Source organism: Anas acuta, chromosome 19 (genome assembly GCF_963932015.1).
Source record: "Anas acuta chromosome 19, bAnaAcu1.1, whole genome shotgun sequence".
Lineage (NCBI taxonomy): Eukaryota > Metazoa > Chordata > Aves > Anseriformes > Anatidae > Anas > Anas acuta.
Genome location: NC_088997.1, coordinates 769,653 through 786,637, shown reverse-complemented (window position 1 = coordinate 786,637; position 16,985 = coordinate 769,653). Strand labels below are relative to the sequence as shown.

At 49.1% G+C, this 16,985-nt stretch overlaps 1 protein-coding gene across 2 annotated transcripts in view; it reads right to left on the bottom strand.

Moving 5' to 3' along the window:
* The window catches only part of CLUH (clustered mitochondria homolog), a 33,609-nt gene that overhangs the window by 3,791 nt on the left and 12,833 nt on the right, over positions 1 to 16,985 (bottom strand). For both annotated transcript variants that reach the window (XM_068656099.1, XM_068656098.1), the window contains exons 7-24: positions 16,441 to 16,566; positions 15,085 to 15,232; positions 14,265 to 14,357; positions 12,869 to 13,563; positions 11,502 to 11,719; positions 10,757 to 10,861; positions 9,535 to 9,635; positions 7,715 to 7,867; positions 7,064 to 7,126; positions 6,156 to 6,400; positions 5,275 to 5,359; positions 4,486 to 4,639; positions 4,200 to 4,339; positions 4,006 to 4,086; positions 3,318 to 3,443; positions 2,566 to 2,687; positions 1,058 to 1,151; positions 182 to 316 (exon numbers count right to left, since the gene is read on the bottom strand). In XM_068656099.1, coding sequence (XP_068512200.1) covers positions 182 to 316; positions 1,058 to 1,151; positions 2,566 to 2,687; positions 3,318 to 3,443; positions 4,006 to 4,086; positions 4,200 to 4,339; positions 4,486 to 4,639; positions 5,275 to 5,359; positions 6,156 to 6,400; positions 7,064 to 7,126; positions 7,715 to 7,867; positions 9,535 to 9,635; positions 10,757 to 10,861; positions 11,502 to 11,719; positions 12,869 to 13,563; positions 14,265 to 14,357; positions 15,085 to 15,232; positions 16,441 to 16,566 — 2,884 coding nt within the window. The remainder of the gene's footprint in view (positions 1 to 181; positions 317 to 1,057; positions 1,152 to 2,565; positions 2,688 to 3,317; positions 3,444 to 4,005; positions 4,087 to 4,199; positions 4,340 to 4,485; positions 4,640 to 5,274; positions 5,360 to 6,155; positions 6,401 to 7,063; positions 7,127 to 7,714; positions 7,868 to 9,534; positions 9,636 to 10,756; positions 10,862 to 11,501; positions 11,720 to 12,868; positions 13,564 to 14,264; positions 14,358 to 15,084; positions 15,233 to 16,440; positions 16,567 to 16,985) is intronic.

Here is a 16,985-nt window from a genome sequence, read left to right as displayed (position 1 = left end):
TATCTGAGCCTCTGCCCTTCTCAGGGACCTCCTGTTGGTGTCTGCAACTGGCACAGCTGTTACTGCTGCCTGCACAGGCAGAAGGCTGCATGCTCATGCTCACATGGCCTCAGTAGCAGCTGAATACAAATCTCTGCATTCATGGCAAGTACTCTCAACTGCTTTCATTGCATAAGGTTACCTTAAGTGGCATGATGTTCGCATTGGAGCCATTCTTGTAGATCTCATTCATTGTGCGTTGAAGAGCGACTGCTTGCTGAGTCAGGTATTTCAAGTACTCAGAGCTCTCTTTGGTCTTTTCGTGGTGTTCTCCAAGCTAACCAGAAAATGAAAAAAAAAAAGTTGTGTTATAAATCAGGGTGCACTCCTAGTCTTTGCCAGCTCAACGTCCTTACAGAAAATCACCAGAATTTTATTCGACCTGCTTTGGCATTAAAAACCAAGCAGAAATCATTCCTGCAGGAACCTTATTGTCAGAAGTACAGCTTTCTATCAAGTAGAAGCATGTTTGCAGGGTGAGAGGCATTCCCTCCACCAGGCTGTGCTTTCAGCCAGTGAGATGGCACGGAATCAGTGTGCAACTGCAGACGTGTTCAGACAGACCCCAGGCTGATGCAGAAGTTTCACTGTGCATCAGCAAGGGCTCCAAGCGAGAGGGTACTACCCACAGAACAGCTCAACTACCAAACTACTTTGGATCTGGCATCTGAAAGACAGGCGATGCACAAAGCAGGAGGAACAGACCAGCTCTTTCCATGCCCTACCAGAACACAGGGCTAAGGCACGAACAGAAATTTCTGCCCAATGGCAGGGGCACAGCAAGAACAAATTAGCAGGAAAGTCCATTCAAAGACTTTCAGAATAAAAACCAATCAACTGCAGCACAGGGCAGCAATCCTGTCCCATCCCTAGAAAGACGGGAGCTCCCTGGCATCTGCTCAGAGCTGTTTATAAGAAAGGCTTCCCTGTGTTTAAGTTGCAGCATCCCTTTGCAGTGGCAGTACTTGTTTGGGGCAGGAAAGCAGCACAAGAAGTAAGCAGCATGCACACTTCTTACCTGGTTTTTGTAGATCGTGTATCCTTCCTTCTCGTGCTGCAGTGCTGACCGGAATTCTGCTTTGCTCTCATACACTCGGGCTACCAAGTGGTGGCTGAAGGAAATAAAAGGGTTGAGGTGACGTAGTGAAGAAACGTTTCTGTGCTACAGCGAGCACGGCTTTAGCAAAGCAAAATGCAGGCTAGGAGTCTTAACAGTGCTGTATTTGTTGCCTGTGACATTGCTGCATACTGCACCTTGGTAGCTACTTTTCCCCACCCCAGCTGGGGTTTGGCTCACTACACTGACGTAGCTTGATTGTTACTGAAATGTTGAGAAGTGACCTACAGCAGACGGGACTGAACTTGGGATATTTTTTTTTTTCCTGCTGCATCCAAGAAAACTGAAGGTTGCAGCAGTGCACTGAATAAAGGCAAGACATCCGCAAGAATATCTTGTTAACTGGAGAAGGAGGAAGCAGCTATAAGCCCTAAATAAGCCCTTTCAAAAAAGGGCTTTTTGTTTCTTGGAAAGCAAATGTGTTAATAACTTGATTAGTCCAGACAAAAAAAAAATCAAGAAGACTTCCAGCACAGAAACAACCAGCAAACAGTGGCAAAGCTGGGATCCAAGTCACCTGGTTTCTCTCCAGTTTGGAGAGTTGACTTGGCTTGGACTTCACTTCCTTAATGCTTCTGGAATGAAAAAAAGACTTCTATTTTTGGCAGTTTTACTCTGTGGGAAGCGATGGATCTCATCAAGCATCCCAGAGCTACTGAGGGAAGGAAAGAGTCTTTCTCCAGAATAATATCCATCAACTGCTAGAAAACAAATCGGATTCCTGTGGGTGCTTAGTAAGATTTATTTTCACCCTGACGAAGAACAGATGGGTTGCAATGTGGTAGTAATTAGGAGTGGGCCACTGCTTGGTTGTTTGTGAGCCAGTTCTGCACTCAAGGACAGAGCATGCAGCACTGAAGAGCAGTGGGCATTTAGAACAGATCCTAAAGGTGCCAACCACTCATAGCTCCCTTGGAAACAAAATGCCACTCAGTATTTTACTCAAATGCAAGGGTTTAATGGTGAAGGACAAAAGCAAATGAAATATTTCCTCAAAGGTAGCTCCCTGAGGGCTGAAACAATTAGCTACACGTGTTTCCATAGCATCCCAGTCTCAGTATAATTACTGGAGCCTTGCTCTTTACCCTTCAATTGCCACATGCTTTTTTCTCACTCTGCCCTGTGAGTACCAGGATCATCCTGACGTATTTTTGGGGCAACCAGCATTAAGCAGATCCCACAATTAACTTCAAGAACAAGGGACTTCTGTCCTTCTAGATCGACTTGGATGTTGCGGCATTACCTTAACTGCATGCAGCCCACCGGTCCCAAGGAGCCTGAGAGCTGGGACTGACCCTAATTTACATGACTGGACAGAGACAGACCAGAGCCCTCCCGTGTGAGCACACAGTGAGCGTACTCGCTCCTTGCCAGCACGGTGACCCAGCCCAGCACTCCACCTGCCTCACCTTAGTGCAACTTTCAATGACTTGGAGCCGTGATACTTGGAGCTGATGGCCAGCGCGTTCTCCAGGAACCGGAGGGACAGGTCATACTCCATAACCCCGTGGAGCACCAAGCCGATGTTGTTCTGCACAGATCCACCAAGCACAAGTAGTCAAGTAGGCGTTCATTAAGGCCAAATCAAAATAGGCATTTACTGCTTCATGAATACCAAGACTGCACAGGTATTTGCTGCTTGAAAAGGCTCGAGCAGACAGAGGTCCCCAGCAGGTATCTCCAGCACCTGACGTATGACTGGAGACCGCTCTCTCCCTCGGGGACTCAGCCCAAACCAGCCAGCCAGAAGAAATAAAAGGAGCCTCCCCGTCCTTGGAAATATTCAAGAGCTGCCTGGACATGGTCCTGGGCACCCTGCTCGTGCAGGGCGGTTGGACCAGTTGAACCTAGCTTTCCCCTCTGATCTCAGCCATTCTGAGGTTCTGTGAACCCTCTCCACCTTACATACAGGACACAAGGAACGGGCTGAATTAGGCCAAGCATTACAGGTGCTCGATTCTACATCACCAGTGTCCCAGCAGAGAGCTCCAGCCACAGAAGGCTGACCTCCCAAACTCCTTTTTTCTTCTAATGGTAGTAATGTTTTGTAACCCAGGGATGAAGTGCCTAAATGCACAGTTCAAATAGCCTGGGTGTTTTGAAGTCCAAGAGATTTCTTAAGGGTTAAACTCAAAGACATTGACTCTAGAAGACTACTTACATCTAAGAGTGCCATTTCTGGGTGATCCTCCCCAAATACCAACAGCATGAGGTAGCGTGCACGGTACAGTAAGTTTAATGCTGTAGAGAGTTGGCTGTTTGCAAAGCAGTACAAAGCAAGGTGCATCTACAACAAAAATAACACAGCATTAATGTTTTTTTATCACTTTATAAAACAAATTGGTATCTCCTTTCTACTCCCTTCCTCAGTTGCACACAAATGTAAGTATTTTCATTTATAGCTAAAAAGATTTCAACTAGTCAGAAAGGTTACAAGTCTACTGGTTGACTTACAGCTACACTAAGGGATCCACATAAAACACACTGAAAAACAGCCGAACAGTTTAATTGCAATATCTCTTACGCACCTCAAAAATATTTCAAAGTTGACCTATATTTATATGATATTCTGATTGTGCTCTTCAGGGGGTTCTTGCCTTTTTTTTTTTTTCTCAGAACTAAAGAATAAGCATTCAACAGACAAAATCCCAGAAGTCTAAACTGAGTAGGACATACACTGATCGTATGGGATGCTCATAATGCAAACAATTTCACATACACCTTACAGAATCAAAACCATGAAAGTGGAGGATTCTGCAACTGTTTTCTAGATTCAGACATCAGTTAAGGCTCTCAGAATAGGCGCATACCCAGGGTGCTGCTTCTCCCCCAGTATCCTGTGTACTTACGTATTCTTGAATTGTGTTGGGATGTTCGATACCCAGGACCCTCTCACTCATTAGCACCGCTTTCTGCTGATTACTTAAGGCCTAAACAGAAGAGAAGATCCAAACACAAGTCACACGGATGTCATGCACTTGAGCAAGCAAGCATGGGGAAGGAACAGGAGGACAAACAAACCCTGTCTGAGACCTTTGCTTACCTCTGAATAATCTCCCATGATATAATTGAGACGAGCTAGCAGCCTCAGGCAGGCACAGATTTCTACATGCATAGCACCATACACATTGTTGAACAAGTTTAAGGCTTCATTGATGAGCTCACAGCCCTCCTTCAAGAAACCTGAAAAAATACATATTCATCTACGCATACATAATAAATAACCCCTAATGCTACTGGAGAAGCCACGCATGTGGAGCGAGCTACGTGTGGCCGGCAGTAGTTTATCAGCAGTAGCCTCAAGAGGCAAAGGCATGCTGGGTCTGTACCTTGCTGAACCTTTGCTTGCCCGCTCTGGAAGAAGTGGAAAGCATCTGAGGCTTTGGGGTTTACGTGCTTCACTACAGGGAAGATGTTGAGAATGTCCTCCTCTGTGAAGGTGGGCTTGTGCCTGTTGTCGAAGTTGTACTCTTTCAGCAGTATCTGGAGGAACAAAAAAGACAGGAGGAGGTCACAGCCACCACTTCATGGGTACTTAGCAAGAAGAGAGAACGAGTCTCGAGTTCTGCATATGGATTCGGTCAAAACATCTCCTGTATCACCACCTGGGGACAGTGCTTTGGAAGGTAACGTAGGCGTGCACCACCACATACTGGTGGTGAGAGTTCCACACTGCAAAGCCATGCCAGTGCCAGTGCCAGGGGAAGCCCATCCAGCCTAACTTACACACACCCCCTTACACACCCCTCAGAGGAGGAAAGGCACGGCTGCAGGGAGGGAAACGCCCTGCCCCTCCAGTGAGGACAGCCCTGAAGCCCTGCTCTGCTCCTTGGATGGGGAGGGCAAGGTGTGACGGCTTGGATTGTCAGAGTTCGCCACAGGAATCACGTTCAGACCAGCTAATCCTCCAAGGGAAATGCAGCACCAGTTCACCCTACAAGGCAACTGGATTTGCAGTCTCTTTTTGCAGGACTGGCCCCTGCATTCCAGCATTAATGCCACAAAGACCTTTAGGGGCGTGCACTGTCTGCCTGACGGGCTGTCGCTGCGAAGCCGTCTGTGCTTCACGCTCCTCAGAACAGAACACAATGGGAGGGCAGAAAATAAGTGGATCTTACTTGGACTCCAGTTTTGAGGGAGATTTCACGAAGGAGGGTGATTTTCTGTAGATTATACACCTCAGCTGCTTGGTCAGCGTTCTCACTGCAAGAAGCAAACACAGGCTTGAGCTCCCAGGGAAGCTGCTGCTCAGACCTTCCCCAGGCAGCAGCACATCAAACACAGCTCCCCGTGCACCTCGCTGCTGTCTGGGACCAGCACCATGCTGGATGCCTGTGGTCTATTACAGCTTACAGAGCTGCACCTCACCACTTCTGACTGAAACCCTCTGCCTTCTCTTCCCAGCCCACTGCAGGGTCTGGGTGCAGGCCTGTACATCTGAGGGTTTCAGCTCCAAGTAAACGCTAAGCTGGCCCCAACACGAAAGGGGCGATCGCTGACTTAGCCCCTAGTTGTGATTTCTCTCTGAGGACCCCGTTTCCTTGCAATTTCAGTTGAACAGCTCCTGTTTGCACCTGCCAGCAGCCTCACTGGCCTTCTCCACTTCAAATCCAGCAGAGGCTGGCCTTGTTTCTTAGGAATATAAGCTGCTTTCAGCTTAAACCATCTTCCATATATACAAATATATTTTGCCTACGCTGTTTTATCTTGCTTTGTGCTCCCCCTCTGCACTGCTAAGGAGAGCTTTCCCCTTCTCCCCCGGGTTTCCTAGCTGCCTTTGCCTCACAGGCTTCACCTCACTCCAGATTTCAGCTACGCTTCCCCCTGCTGCTCTTTGGCTGATTTATCTCCATTTTAAGGCCATAGTAATTCCTCAAGAGTACAAATTGATATCCAAACAGAAAACAGATCAAAAAGGCGGGTCTTATTAGAGAGCAGTAAGAGCCACCGACGTGTGGTGAGAGGTCAGGCGCAAGGCAGGGCCGTTTGCTTTGCTTACCATTCAAGACTAAAATCGAAGTAGTTCTTTGCTTCTGAACAAATATTCTTCCAAAGCTCCTGAGGGGTCATGCTGGCCCAAGCAGTGTTATCAGCATTTCCAAGGTTCCTGTTTTTCCTTTTCTTATTCTTTTTCTTGGAGACCAGCTCATCAGCTGGAAGATGGGCAATGGGATTTGGAAAGGAGCTTAGAAAGCAATTGAGGAAGTGGCTGATGGCTGCTGATAAACCCGACAGCTCCACACCCTACAGCGAGACACTGAAGTCAGTCATGGAATACACCTGGCAGCACAGAGGCACTACGCTGACCCTGAGCCTTGCACAGATCCAGTCCTGCCAGAAACAGGGAAATCTTCCAGGCTAGGAAGAGGCAAGTATTTGCAAGGGGAACTAGCACAGACAGAATTATGTAGATGTAAAGGTGTACACACACACACAATATACAGTTCTACTTCGGGCTGCTACTTGGGACAGAAAAACTAGGGAGTGTAAAGATTTGTCACTGGAATAAAACCAGGTGCACTGCTATGCCACATACATACAGGTACAAAGATGCATTACTGCACATTTAATTAAGAAAAGCTTCTTAGAATGGCAAAAGCAACAGAAAAGGCATTACTAGGAAGACAAGCTGTGATTTCACATTTAAAAGCCTTCAACATAATGAGTGAGAATCTGGGGAAGAAAAGCATGAATGATTATTCTCTGGGAAAACTACCTTCAAGTGGGAACTTGTTTTCCCTCGCACGCAGGCCTGTGCCTATTTTGGCTCTAATAAGGTTGTACTTCCTGTTGCTAGGAGACACCCATGAACTCTCTAATGAGAGAAGAAACTCAAACAGCTCTCCCTTTGTAAAAAAGATCATTAGAGAGAACACACAAGGCAAGAGGTTAGACTGCAGGTCATACCTGGAGGTACGTCTTGAAGATGTGTTTAGCCGATCGCGTGATCAATTCACTGATGCCAATTTTCTACCCCAAGGAATACGAGAAACAGAGACCGTCAGTCAACAGTAACAATGAAGAACACACTTCTGCTTTGAAGTGGGCGTTTACCAAGATCTGCAGAAGGCACGCTGCTCCGTTCTCGCACTGGGGCACAGAACTGCTCTACATTCAACAACGCTCCCAGGGCTGGAGAAGAGCCCTCTGCTCGCCCATGGGCGAGATGCCCACCAGCCACAGCACGCTGCAGAGCTGCCAGGCAGCCACGTCTCAACACCACATTCCACCTTGACCCAAAGCCTTGCCAGGTATTAGAGGCTTAAAAAAATGCATGGCTTAAAAATCCAGCTGGGTGCTGCCTGCTACTACACTTGCGAATCTGTGAAGCATTTTTCGATCCCAGGAGGACACTCAAACACGCCAACATTATGAAAGCAACTAAGGAACTGGGAGTAAAACTCCCCATCCACCACTTACAAGTACTTCTTCCTCCTCCTCTTACTGAAGCTGTTAATTTTTCACAGAGAAAACTATTAGCCAAGCTGGCATTTACACAGGGCAAATTATGCCAAAGGCAGTTGGAAATGACAGCCCGAAGTTAAGCCTGATGCTTACAAAGATGTGATCCAGCTGAGCACGGCCAGGGGTCTTCGTGATGAAGTTGATCACTTTGCCCAGGTAGCGCATGTTGATGCCCCTCTGGTGCATGGCCTCTGCTAGGGTGGCCCCGTCCATCGGGAGCACCGTGTGGTCCAGGCAGTCTTTGACCTGCAGGGTATATGCAAGCTCTGGTTACAGAAACAAACATGAAGGGGAGAATTTCCATTAAAAAAAAAAAAAAAAAAAAAAAAGATTGGACTGGGGGGGGGGAAATGTGTTCACTAACAGAGAAGGCAATTTCCAAAGATGACAAGAGACAGCCATAGAGCACGAGCAAGGGGAAGGCTCGCAGCAGGCAGCCCAGAGCAGTCTGCACAAGCTCCTTGCTGCTTTTAGCGCCTTTACTCTCACACCTCAGGGCTGAATGAGCACTGTACACTCCCAGTAAGCACTGGGAAACGGCAGTGCAGAGATCACCTGCCTTTGTAAAACAGCTCCGACACCACCCAGCTCCCTGGGCAGACCCAGCAGAGGTGACAGCCCAGCAAGACTCCAGCAGCGTCCTCCCAGCACCTCAAGCAGCACGAGAGAGAGCAGTGGAGGCAGGGGCAGCCTTCAGCACACAGTGTCCAGCAGCGTGCCCAAGGCCACACACAAGTGGAGCAGAGCACGGATGCAGAGGACTTGTGTCTCAGGCAATGGGGACCTCCTTCCCTTTGGCATGGGCTATTTAACTGAGGTTTGTGGAACTAACAGGCTAGCCCTTCTTTAAGGGCCATACAGGCGCTAACTAAAACCATTTCCAATTAAAAGGCTCCATGGAGTGGTACACACTTGGCTGATAAGGGGAAATGGCACTTGCTAAGTTGTGTTGCAGTGCTGATAAGAGTCATTTAATTCACGTCATGCAGTAACACCAGTTACTTTCTGATACACAGAGCTAGGCCTACTTTCAGCAGCTGGCCTGTGGCCTGCCCTCACATACATGTCTGTGAAGCATTTTGCATTTATAAACTATTGTATCAAGAACCTTGTAAAACAACACTCATCAGGCCTTTTTCTGATTCATTCCCCCTCCCTTTCTATTTAAGGATTGAATAGCTGGCCTTAAAAGCTTATGCTGACTGCAGCACTAGTGGATTTGCAGGGAGGTTTTGCAGGGAGGTACAGTTCAGAAGTTTTCCAGCAAGGAAAAGCCCCTCCTAGGTAACACCAACAACTCCAGGGCCTCTTGGAGTGAAGATGAGCAATTCCAATCCTACTTCCAGTGCCAGCTGTAATATACATATCAGCAGTCACTTCAGAGAGCGTCTTAAGAAACACCAGCTGTTCCCTTCTTATCTAGCCAGGCACACTGGTTAGCACTCAAAATGCTCCAGACTTTGAGAAGGAGTTTTTAAAACAGATATAAGCAAGAAGTTTCCCAGCTCACTCCAAGTCATTCGTCACCCATTGAGTCATGATCGAGGTCGGATAATACGCTACACTGTGTATGATGCCCAGGGCTAGGGAGGATAACTTTTGTGGTCTTTACTGCCACAAACTCTCAGCAATAATGTTAGTCACTAATGCCAAAAGTTCTTTGTTGGAGTGAAGTGGGAAAACTGTGCTGTGAGGCAAGACAGGAAATGGAAAACCCCTCGTGTTTGTACTGGCGATACTGGCGCTGTTCACCGTACTTCACCCCCACTGCAGTAACTTGGCTGCCAGCAGGAGAGTGCAGCATTTGCTCGGGAGGTGAAGTTGATGTACCACCATCTCAGTGCTTGCTCGGAGTGACCAGACTGGAGGTAAGCTTTCAAAGAGGACATTACTGCTGGCCCTCAGTTCCTTACCAAGCCTGGGATCTGGCATGAGAGCAAGAATGCAGCAGCGTCCTTCAGTAGCTGCTTCTGATCCTGCACCTCCTCTTTGCTGGACTCAGGAAAACGAACACCTAGGAGGGTAGAAGAGGAAAACACAGAACATTAACTCAAAGGAAAACTAACTCATGGACAGAAGTCATAGAATAAGAACAGGCAACAAGCTAAAGCCATTCTGCACCGCTGGAAGCAGAAATGCTTCTTCAGAACTCTGCTCTGCAACACGTTTAATAGGAAGAGCACTACCTGCTCCGCGGGGCTCCTGGCTGTGCTGCTCTGTGCCCAATTGTTCTTTTCTAATGCAGCTCTTAATGCCCCAATCCTGCTCTTTATCTGGTCCATTCCACCTGCCAACAAGTGCTGCGTACAATTCCAGCGCAAAGAGAACTGGCTAGAGCAGGGCAGCACATCTCAGAAGATGGGCCAGCGTATACTGCGGGTACTAGAAGCTCAGAGGCTTTTGCTTTGGCACTCCAAAATTAAAACAAAGTTTTAAGCATTAGCTGCAGTCAGTGCCAAAACACTGATCTTTACCAGCCTCAGAAGATGTTTGTGCATTTCAAAACACATGCTCCTTTTGACACACGTATTCCAAGATGAATTCAACTACATAACCATTCCCCTACAATTTACACACACACAGCCTCTGCATTCACCCCATAAACACACAGTTTTACCGTATTTCCAAATAAAGCACGCTGATTGCAGGCACAGAAAAATGCATCCGATGCCTGCAACCCATGGATGTGTTTGAAAGGGCACTGTGACCCGCTGACCACATGTTGCTAAAACAGCCCCTGCCCTTCACTGGGGATCCAACATCACTGATTCAACTACAACTGCTGTTTTTTGTGTCAACTACTACATTAGGATCAAATTTACTGCCCTCCCCCCAGCCTCTTTTCATGTGGTCTAGCAGCTGGAACGATGGAGAATCACAAGATTCTTGGCAACACTCTGCAGACTCCCCCAAGTGCAGCAGTGGGAGACAGCTTACTGCCTGTCTCTCATAGTTAGAGCATTACAATCAATTTAATTTTATTCTTCTCTGTATCTTTATGCTGCACGGACAACCCTACATTATGCCAACTAGCCAAAAGCCTGTGGTTTTAGAACATACTGTTGCCTGTAGCAGGCTGCACATAGCGATCCTCTGAAGAAAGACCAGAACAAACATACATAGCTGTTCACATACCTGGTGAGAAAATATCTGGGTTAAACCGAATGTCAAATGATGTGTCACTAATGGAGCCTACAGCCTTGCAAGCATTTCGAATCACTTCTCTGCTTTTCGGATCCACTGGAGCAGGAAGAAAAATAGAATAGAAATGAATGTGGATTTCAGAAAATGACAAGCCTAGCTATTAAAGAGAAAAGTTTTGTTACTAAAAGCAGTAACGATGGCACGTTCTGCAGGAATCCATTATAAAAACAGTCAAACGTAAGATATGTGGAAAGAATAGTTGCAGAAGTGCAAAATCTGAGCAAAAGCACCTAAGATGACCTGGAAAACAAACCCTCTCCCCAACCACAGATACTCAGAAATTCAAGTCTGAGATTTCTGAAGGTGTTTGAGCATTGCACACTCCCCTGCTCTGACACAGCCCGTTCCTCTCCGCACCAGAGCTCAGCCCTGGCTGCTGACCATGCAGACCAGCTTGCTGGCCAGGCTTCTTCCTGCGTCAGAGCTGATGGGCTTGCCCCATTTCAGAGACACACAGTCCACCTACCCACCTGCCCCCAGGCAGCCAGGGTAATTAACGTATTAGTGTGTGAACAGCTCTATCAAAAGGGCTAGAACATCATTGACAACAGCAGCCAGTACTTGTCCTGTTTAACAATGAATAATCACCCTGAGCACCCCCAGTTTGGCAGCACTCTGACCAGTGACACAGCCCACCAGCAGGCCTGAGCTGCTTCTGGTGCAGAGGATTAAATACCTGTTCCATCATCAGATGCAATGGTCTCAGCAAGCTCCTTAACCTGATCAAGTCCAGTCACGTTGTCATCTATTTTACCATCATCTGACTCAGACTTCTCACTTTCTGCTGTGCCATTCTCCGGAGAGGCACCATTTTCCAATGCACCTGAGCTCTCCTGCTTGTTGGCTTTCTGCTGCATCAGCTGCAGTGCAGCCAGCTTCATAAATAAGAGATACCTGCAGTGAAGGAAGAGAGGAAGTCAGCACAGCAGGAGAATCCACTAAGATTGTCACTCCTCTACAAGGAAAAAACCTCAGAGCTGAGGTAATGGACCATCCAGTTTCCCAGTGCAAAGGCATAAAATACGACGCCTACCAGTAAGCTTTCTGGAATTGAAGGAGTTTACATATTCTAGTATTTATCATTAGCATATCAGAAGAGACAAACAAGGTGGGTTTTTGTTACCCATCACAATGGGAAACTCAGCTCCTTGCAGCGGTTACAAGTAGCTTTCCAGGCACAGCACCAGCAGACAGCTCAGGAAGATTCTTACTGCCAGGTGAACACAACTAGAGACAAACAGAAACCAGCAGCAATTCTGCCAGGAGACCTGAGCACAGGGAGGCCCAACCTCTGCTAGCCATAGAGCAGCAGCAGCACCCTACGGCCACAGTCCTGCACGCTGCTGGTCTGGAAGCTCTCCCAGGGAGCAGCCAAGGCGCCTGCAGGCAGGCAGCAGGACGGGGCAGGGCGCTGGCTGCAGAACTGGTTGCTCAGCGGGCAGGGCTCCCCTGCCAGCGGCTCAGGGCTCATCTGTGCGAGCAGAGCAGACTCTGACCAGCAGTGGAAGCAGAGCACCCTGCAGCCCTTCACACGGGAAGCAGGAGCGTTACCACCACCAGCCCCACATGACTCTGCCTGCCTGCTCTCAGCTCCCGCTTCCTCGCCTGCACCGAGCCAGCCCAACACCAACACACCCCACCACAAAGTGCCTACAGCAGTTCCCACAGGTAGGTTTTTTTTCAAATGTCTGGGAGGGAGGGGGTAAAGTAGCATTCAGGATGTCTGGAGAGCCCTAAAGATAAACATAAATCCGTCCCGTTCCCTAGACGGCAGGTGAACATGGGATCTGCAGGGTAAGGACAGGAAACAACAAAAAGAGACCAGGAGACCACAGAAGGCACCTCTCCCCGGCTCCCTGTAACCCTGTTAGCGTTCCTGTTTTCACCTCTCATTAAATAAGCTTCTATCATTGCACCTGCAGGGCCAAATGGTGGGGAAGCCCACCCCTGGCAGCTGTGAGGCGACGTCCCCAGGACAGCACAGCGTGGTCCTGCCTTGGCCATTACCAGTTGTGAGTGGAGGAAGGGGGGAGCTCAGCTCACCTGTGCTCTACAAAGGCATCAACAAGCTCTTGCCGGAGACAGCAAAGCTTGTGTCTGTGCTGCTTGGGAAACCCCATTTTCTTACATTCCTCTGGCATCTCCTCCCCTTCAACAGGCAGGAAGTTTAGATCTGGAGGGAAAGTGCGGAGCAGGTCCAGGATGTAGTGACGCCCGTCATTGCCAATGATGCCTTTGCACTCCACTGAGGAGCACAGCTCCACCTCCTCATTCTTGTCATTCAGGACTTTGTGCTTCTGGATCTTAAGCGGCCTGCTGGTCTTCTCCAGCAGCTCCAGGTACTTGGGATGCGAGACAACCGTCTTGCCAAAGTCTATTGACCCATAGATGACACTCTGTTCCTGCTCCCGTTCCAAGATCCCAGGAATAATAGACTGAGCTGTCACCCTGTAACCTCTGTAATCCACCACTACAGTCCCCAGCGTGTACAGCCCTTCCACATCCACAGCATTATAGGTCCGCACACCATTGAGATCGTTGGTAGGTGCCACGTAAGCAGCAACATCCCCGCCAAAGTCCTTATAGTGGTCACGGACATCAAAGCCCAGACTGAAGAAAATGTTGTTCCAGATGAACATCTGCATCTTGGTCTCTTCACTGGGGTTGATGGCCATGACGTTGCCATCAATGACAGCCATGGCACCTCTTGTTGCTGCTGCAGTGAAGTCGCTGTGAACCTGGAGACAGTTGGAGAGAAAGCTAGGTAAGGAAGGGCTCACCCCCTCCCAGCACCTCCTTCTCAAAACTCTCTGCAAATTTCTCCTTCACTCCTCACCTCCTGATGGCCTCCAGCAGGCAGGCAGGTCAGCTGGCTTTTGCTTTTGTGAGCCTGGCCAGTGGCTTGGATACAAGCTCCAGGAGCCAAAGCATTAGGGATCACCATGGCTCAGACTCATTAGCTCTCTGCAGAGGAGGTTTAGGTTAACGCGCATCCACCCCTCCCACCCACTCGAAAGAAGGCTGATCAAAGTCCTCAGCAGAGGACTGGGAGACACAAGGTCAAGGAGCACGATTCTTCCCTGCGAGGCTGGGAGCAGAAGGCAGACGTTGGTTGAGCACTGGAACAGGCTCCCCAGGGAAGTCAAGTCATAGAGTGCCCATCCCTGGAGTTATTTAAGAGATGTGTGGATGTGGCACTAAGATACGTGGCTTAGTGATGGGACTTGGCAGGTCAGGTTGATGGTTGGACTTGACCCTGGAGGTCTTTTCCAACCTAGAGGATTCTATGATATGCGAGAGAAAACAAGACCCCTCAGCTCGCAAACAGGGACCCTCAGCTCGCAGCTTCTAAGAGGCAGGCCCATGTGAAATGTCTAGGTGTGACACCGGCGGCAGAGAAGGGTGTGTGTAAGCAGCTGCCTGCAGATCCCAAAGTTACCTTGAAAATGGCTCGTTCTCTCAGCAGCCTCTCAGGCAGGTTCTTGCGGGGTAGCTCTCGCGTGGTCTGCAGCTCCTCGTTCCAGTCTCTGGTCTGAAAGAGTCAAAAACTCATGGGAAGCACTACACCGTGTAGGCAGGGGCTGGCAAGCCAGTGTTTGATTTACAAGGCATTTTGTGAGAGAAGGGAAGGGAGAAGGGATGAACTTAAGGCTGTCATAACATCCAGAGGAAGTGAATTCACAGCAGGATCACTCCTTACGAGCTGCCTGTATACAAGGTCTATCCCTAATGGCTGTTGAATTAGTCCAGCTTACACAATGCAGTTTATCTGAGATGCCAGATTGCCAGCTGTGGAGTAACTCAGTGCAGACCTGGTTAACCAGCACACTGTGACGTGGTCACTCCGCAGGCAGCCCCCTGCAGGCAGCCCTTCCACGCACGCCTGGAACATTTTAGGTTACGAGGCTGTGACTGAAACCCTTAGAATAGTTTGTTGAGATGTTCCAGGCCTAGCCAGCAAGGAGGAACACTGTGCTGCCTGCACGGTGCAGCAGAGCTAGAGTACAGACACGGGAGTTATAAATACTTGAGCAGAAATCACTCCTCTCAGACCCTGAGGTACTCAGGGAAGCTGCAGCCTCAGCACTCAGCCCTCTGTAGTTAAAGAGGCTGTAGAAAACAAGGACTAACACAAGCGTTCCTCGCTGAGCAGCACCCTCCACAAACACCAAAGGTCTACTTGTCAGTAAAGCCAGCCGGTTCCCAGCGCAATGGGTGGCAACCTACTGCCAGGGCTCCCCCCAGAGCGAGCGTGCTACCTGTCCGGGGATGTGCTCTTCATAGCCCAGTCTAGAGGTGTAAGCGTCTTCGGCCCGGACACAGTCCATGGCGTGCTCTGCTTGTGGAGCTGTCCAGCTGTACACTTGGAAAGGAGTTGCTATCCTTTCAAAAGGATGTCTCTGAACCCTGAATTGGGAGTGAAAACAATTAGAAATCTTTCTTTGGAAAATACCTAAGAGAGCTCTCCCTGTGCTGCAACACCAGCTCCTGACAAAGCCCAGAACAGGACCGGGTCTGCCAGGCAGCTCAGTGGGCTTTGTGTTCCCGCGTCTGCCAGCCCTTCCCGACCGCCTGGCTTGGCAGTGCCTCTCAGCAGCAGCCTAGGCAATGCACTGGGCTCTCCTTCCTGCTTCCTCAGCTGCACCTCCCGAAATCCCCCCCGTGTTCTCTGCTCACCACAGACCAGGAGCAGAGGCAGGGAACGGCCACTCCCAGGCAGCCACCCCTGTTACTGGCTCTCCGCTGGCGCTGCAGTCCCTAAGCACCGTGCTGTGGAACAGGCCTGCAGCACACATCCCCTAATGACGTGAAAACACAAGCTTCACCTAACGGCCTTCGGTGTAATCTGTCTGCTCTCAGCAGGTGCCGGAGTCTCATCTGTATTTACTTGTGGCCCAACAAGCAGTACAATATAATCATTTTTAAATGGCCAGATAGTCACACTGGTGGCTGGGAGGCCACTGCTAATTTCCAGCCCTTGTATAGTGTCACTTTCATCTTCCTAATGAGAACAGGAGCAGCACTTTTGAAAACCGCACAATGTGCCTGTCAATTTGCATCCTGCTGAGCTAAGGCAGTTCATTAAGTGGACTCTAAAGAATGACAGGCTTTTGCACAGGATCCACTGTCCTGGAGTAGAATAAATGGTCCCTCTGGCAAGGGCAGGAAAATAAAACAATCTATTATTGTTCCTTATTATTACTGTTAGAGGAACTAGAGGAAAGCAAGCATGCATGAACACGTTTAAGATAATTATTCTTTCTCTACTGTAAGCCTCTGCAAAGCCCTCACGTGTTACTCTTCCAGATACTTTATGCTTCAGCTTTTTTATTTGTTTGTTTTCAGGGAGAAGCACCTACCACCAGGCAAAGCCAGAGCCCAGGGTGCTGCCACGAGGCCCCGGCAGGCACTGGGCAGCCCCTTGCTGCACGGCCTCGTGTTCCACCAAGCACCCCGACCATCCACCCACCAGGTGTGTGCAGAGCAAGAGGGCGTCACAACCCCTGCTGTACGAGCACGGCACCCAGCTCCACAGAGCCGGGCAGGTACCGGGGCCTCACCAAGCAGCTTAGCATCACGCTACCCAAGGGGACAGAGAGGAGAACATTTGCTACCGTTTCTTCTGCAGAGCGGAGAAGTTTTTTTTGAAGGTTGGGCTGATCTGGTTAAGTAGTTCCACCAAGGAATGACTGAGAAAGCTGGGGTTTGCAGGTTTGGGATTGAAGTTGTATGCAGTAGACCTGCAAGAGGAAAGAAACAAGCTGTTGTCATAGCTGAGACTTGACATCCCACAGGAACTTGCTCTATGAGTGAAAGCCTTCCCAAATAAGCACCTCGTGAAAGGCCTGCATAACACATTGTTGTCTGTGAAACAGAGACCAAGTGGCACACAGGCAGGAGGACTGAGAGCCCGCCTGCTGCCCGGCTCTCACCAGCAGAGATGCGATCAGTAATTCCATACCTGGACCCAAATGCATGCAGCAGGCAGCAAATTTCATTCACAACTTTCTTCAGCCACCACTAGGTTTAAGAGAGGCTCATATTCTCACAGGTAGGAAGGACTGATTTCACAGAAGAGCTTCCCAAACGTATCACAAGGGCCTCTGCTTAGCAGGGAACCCACCTGGAATGGCACCAACGACACCAGACAGCCAGAACC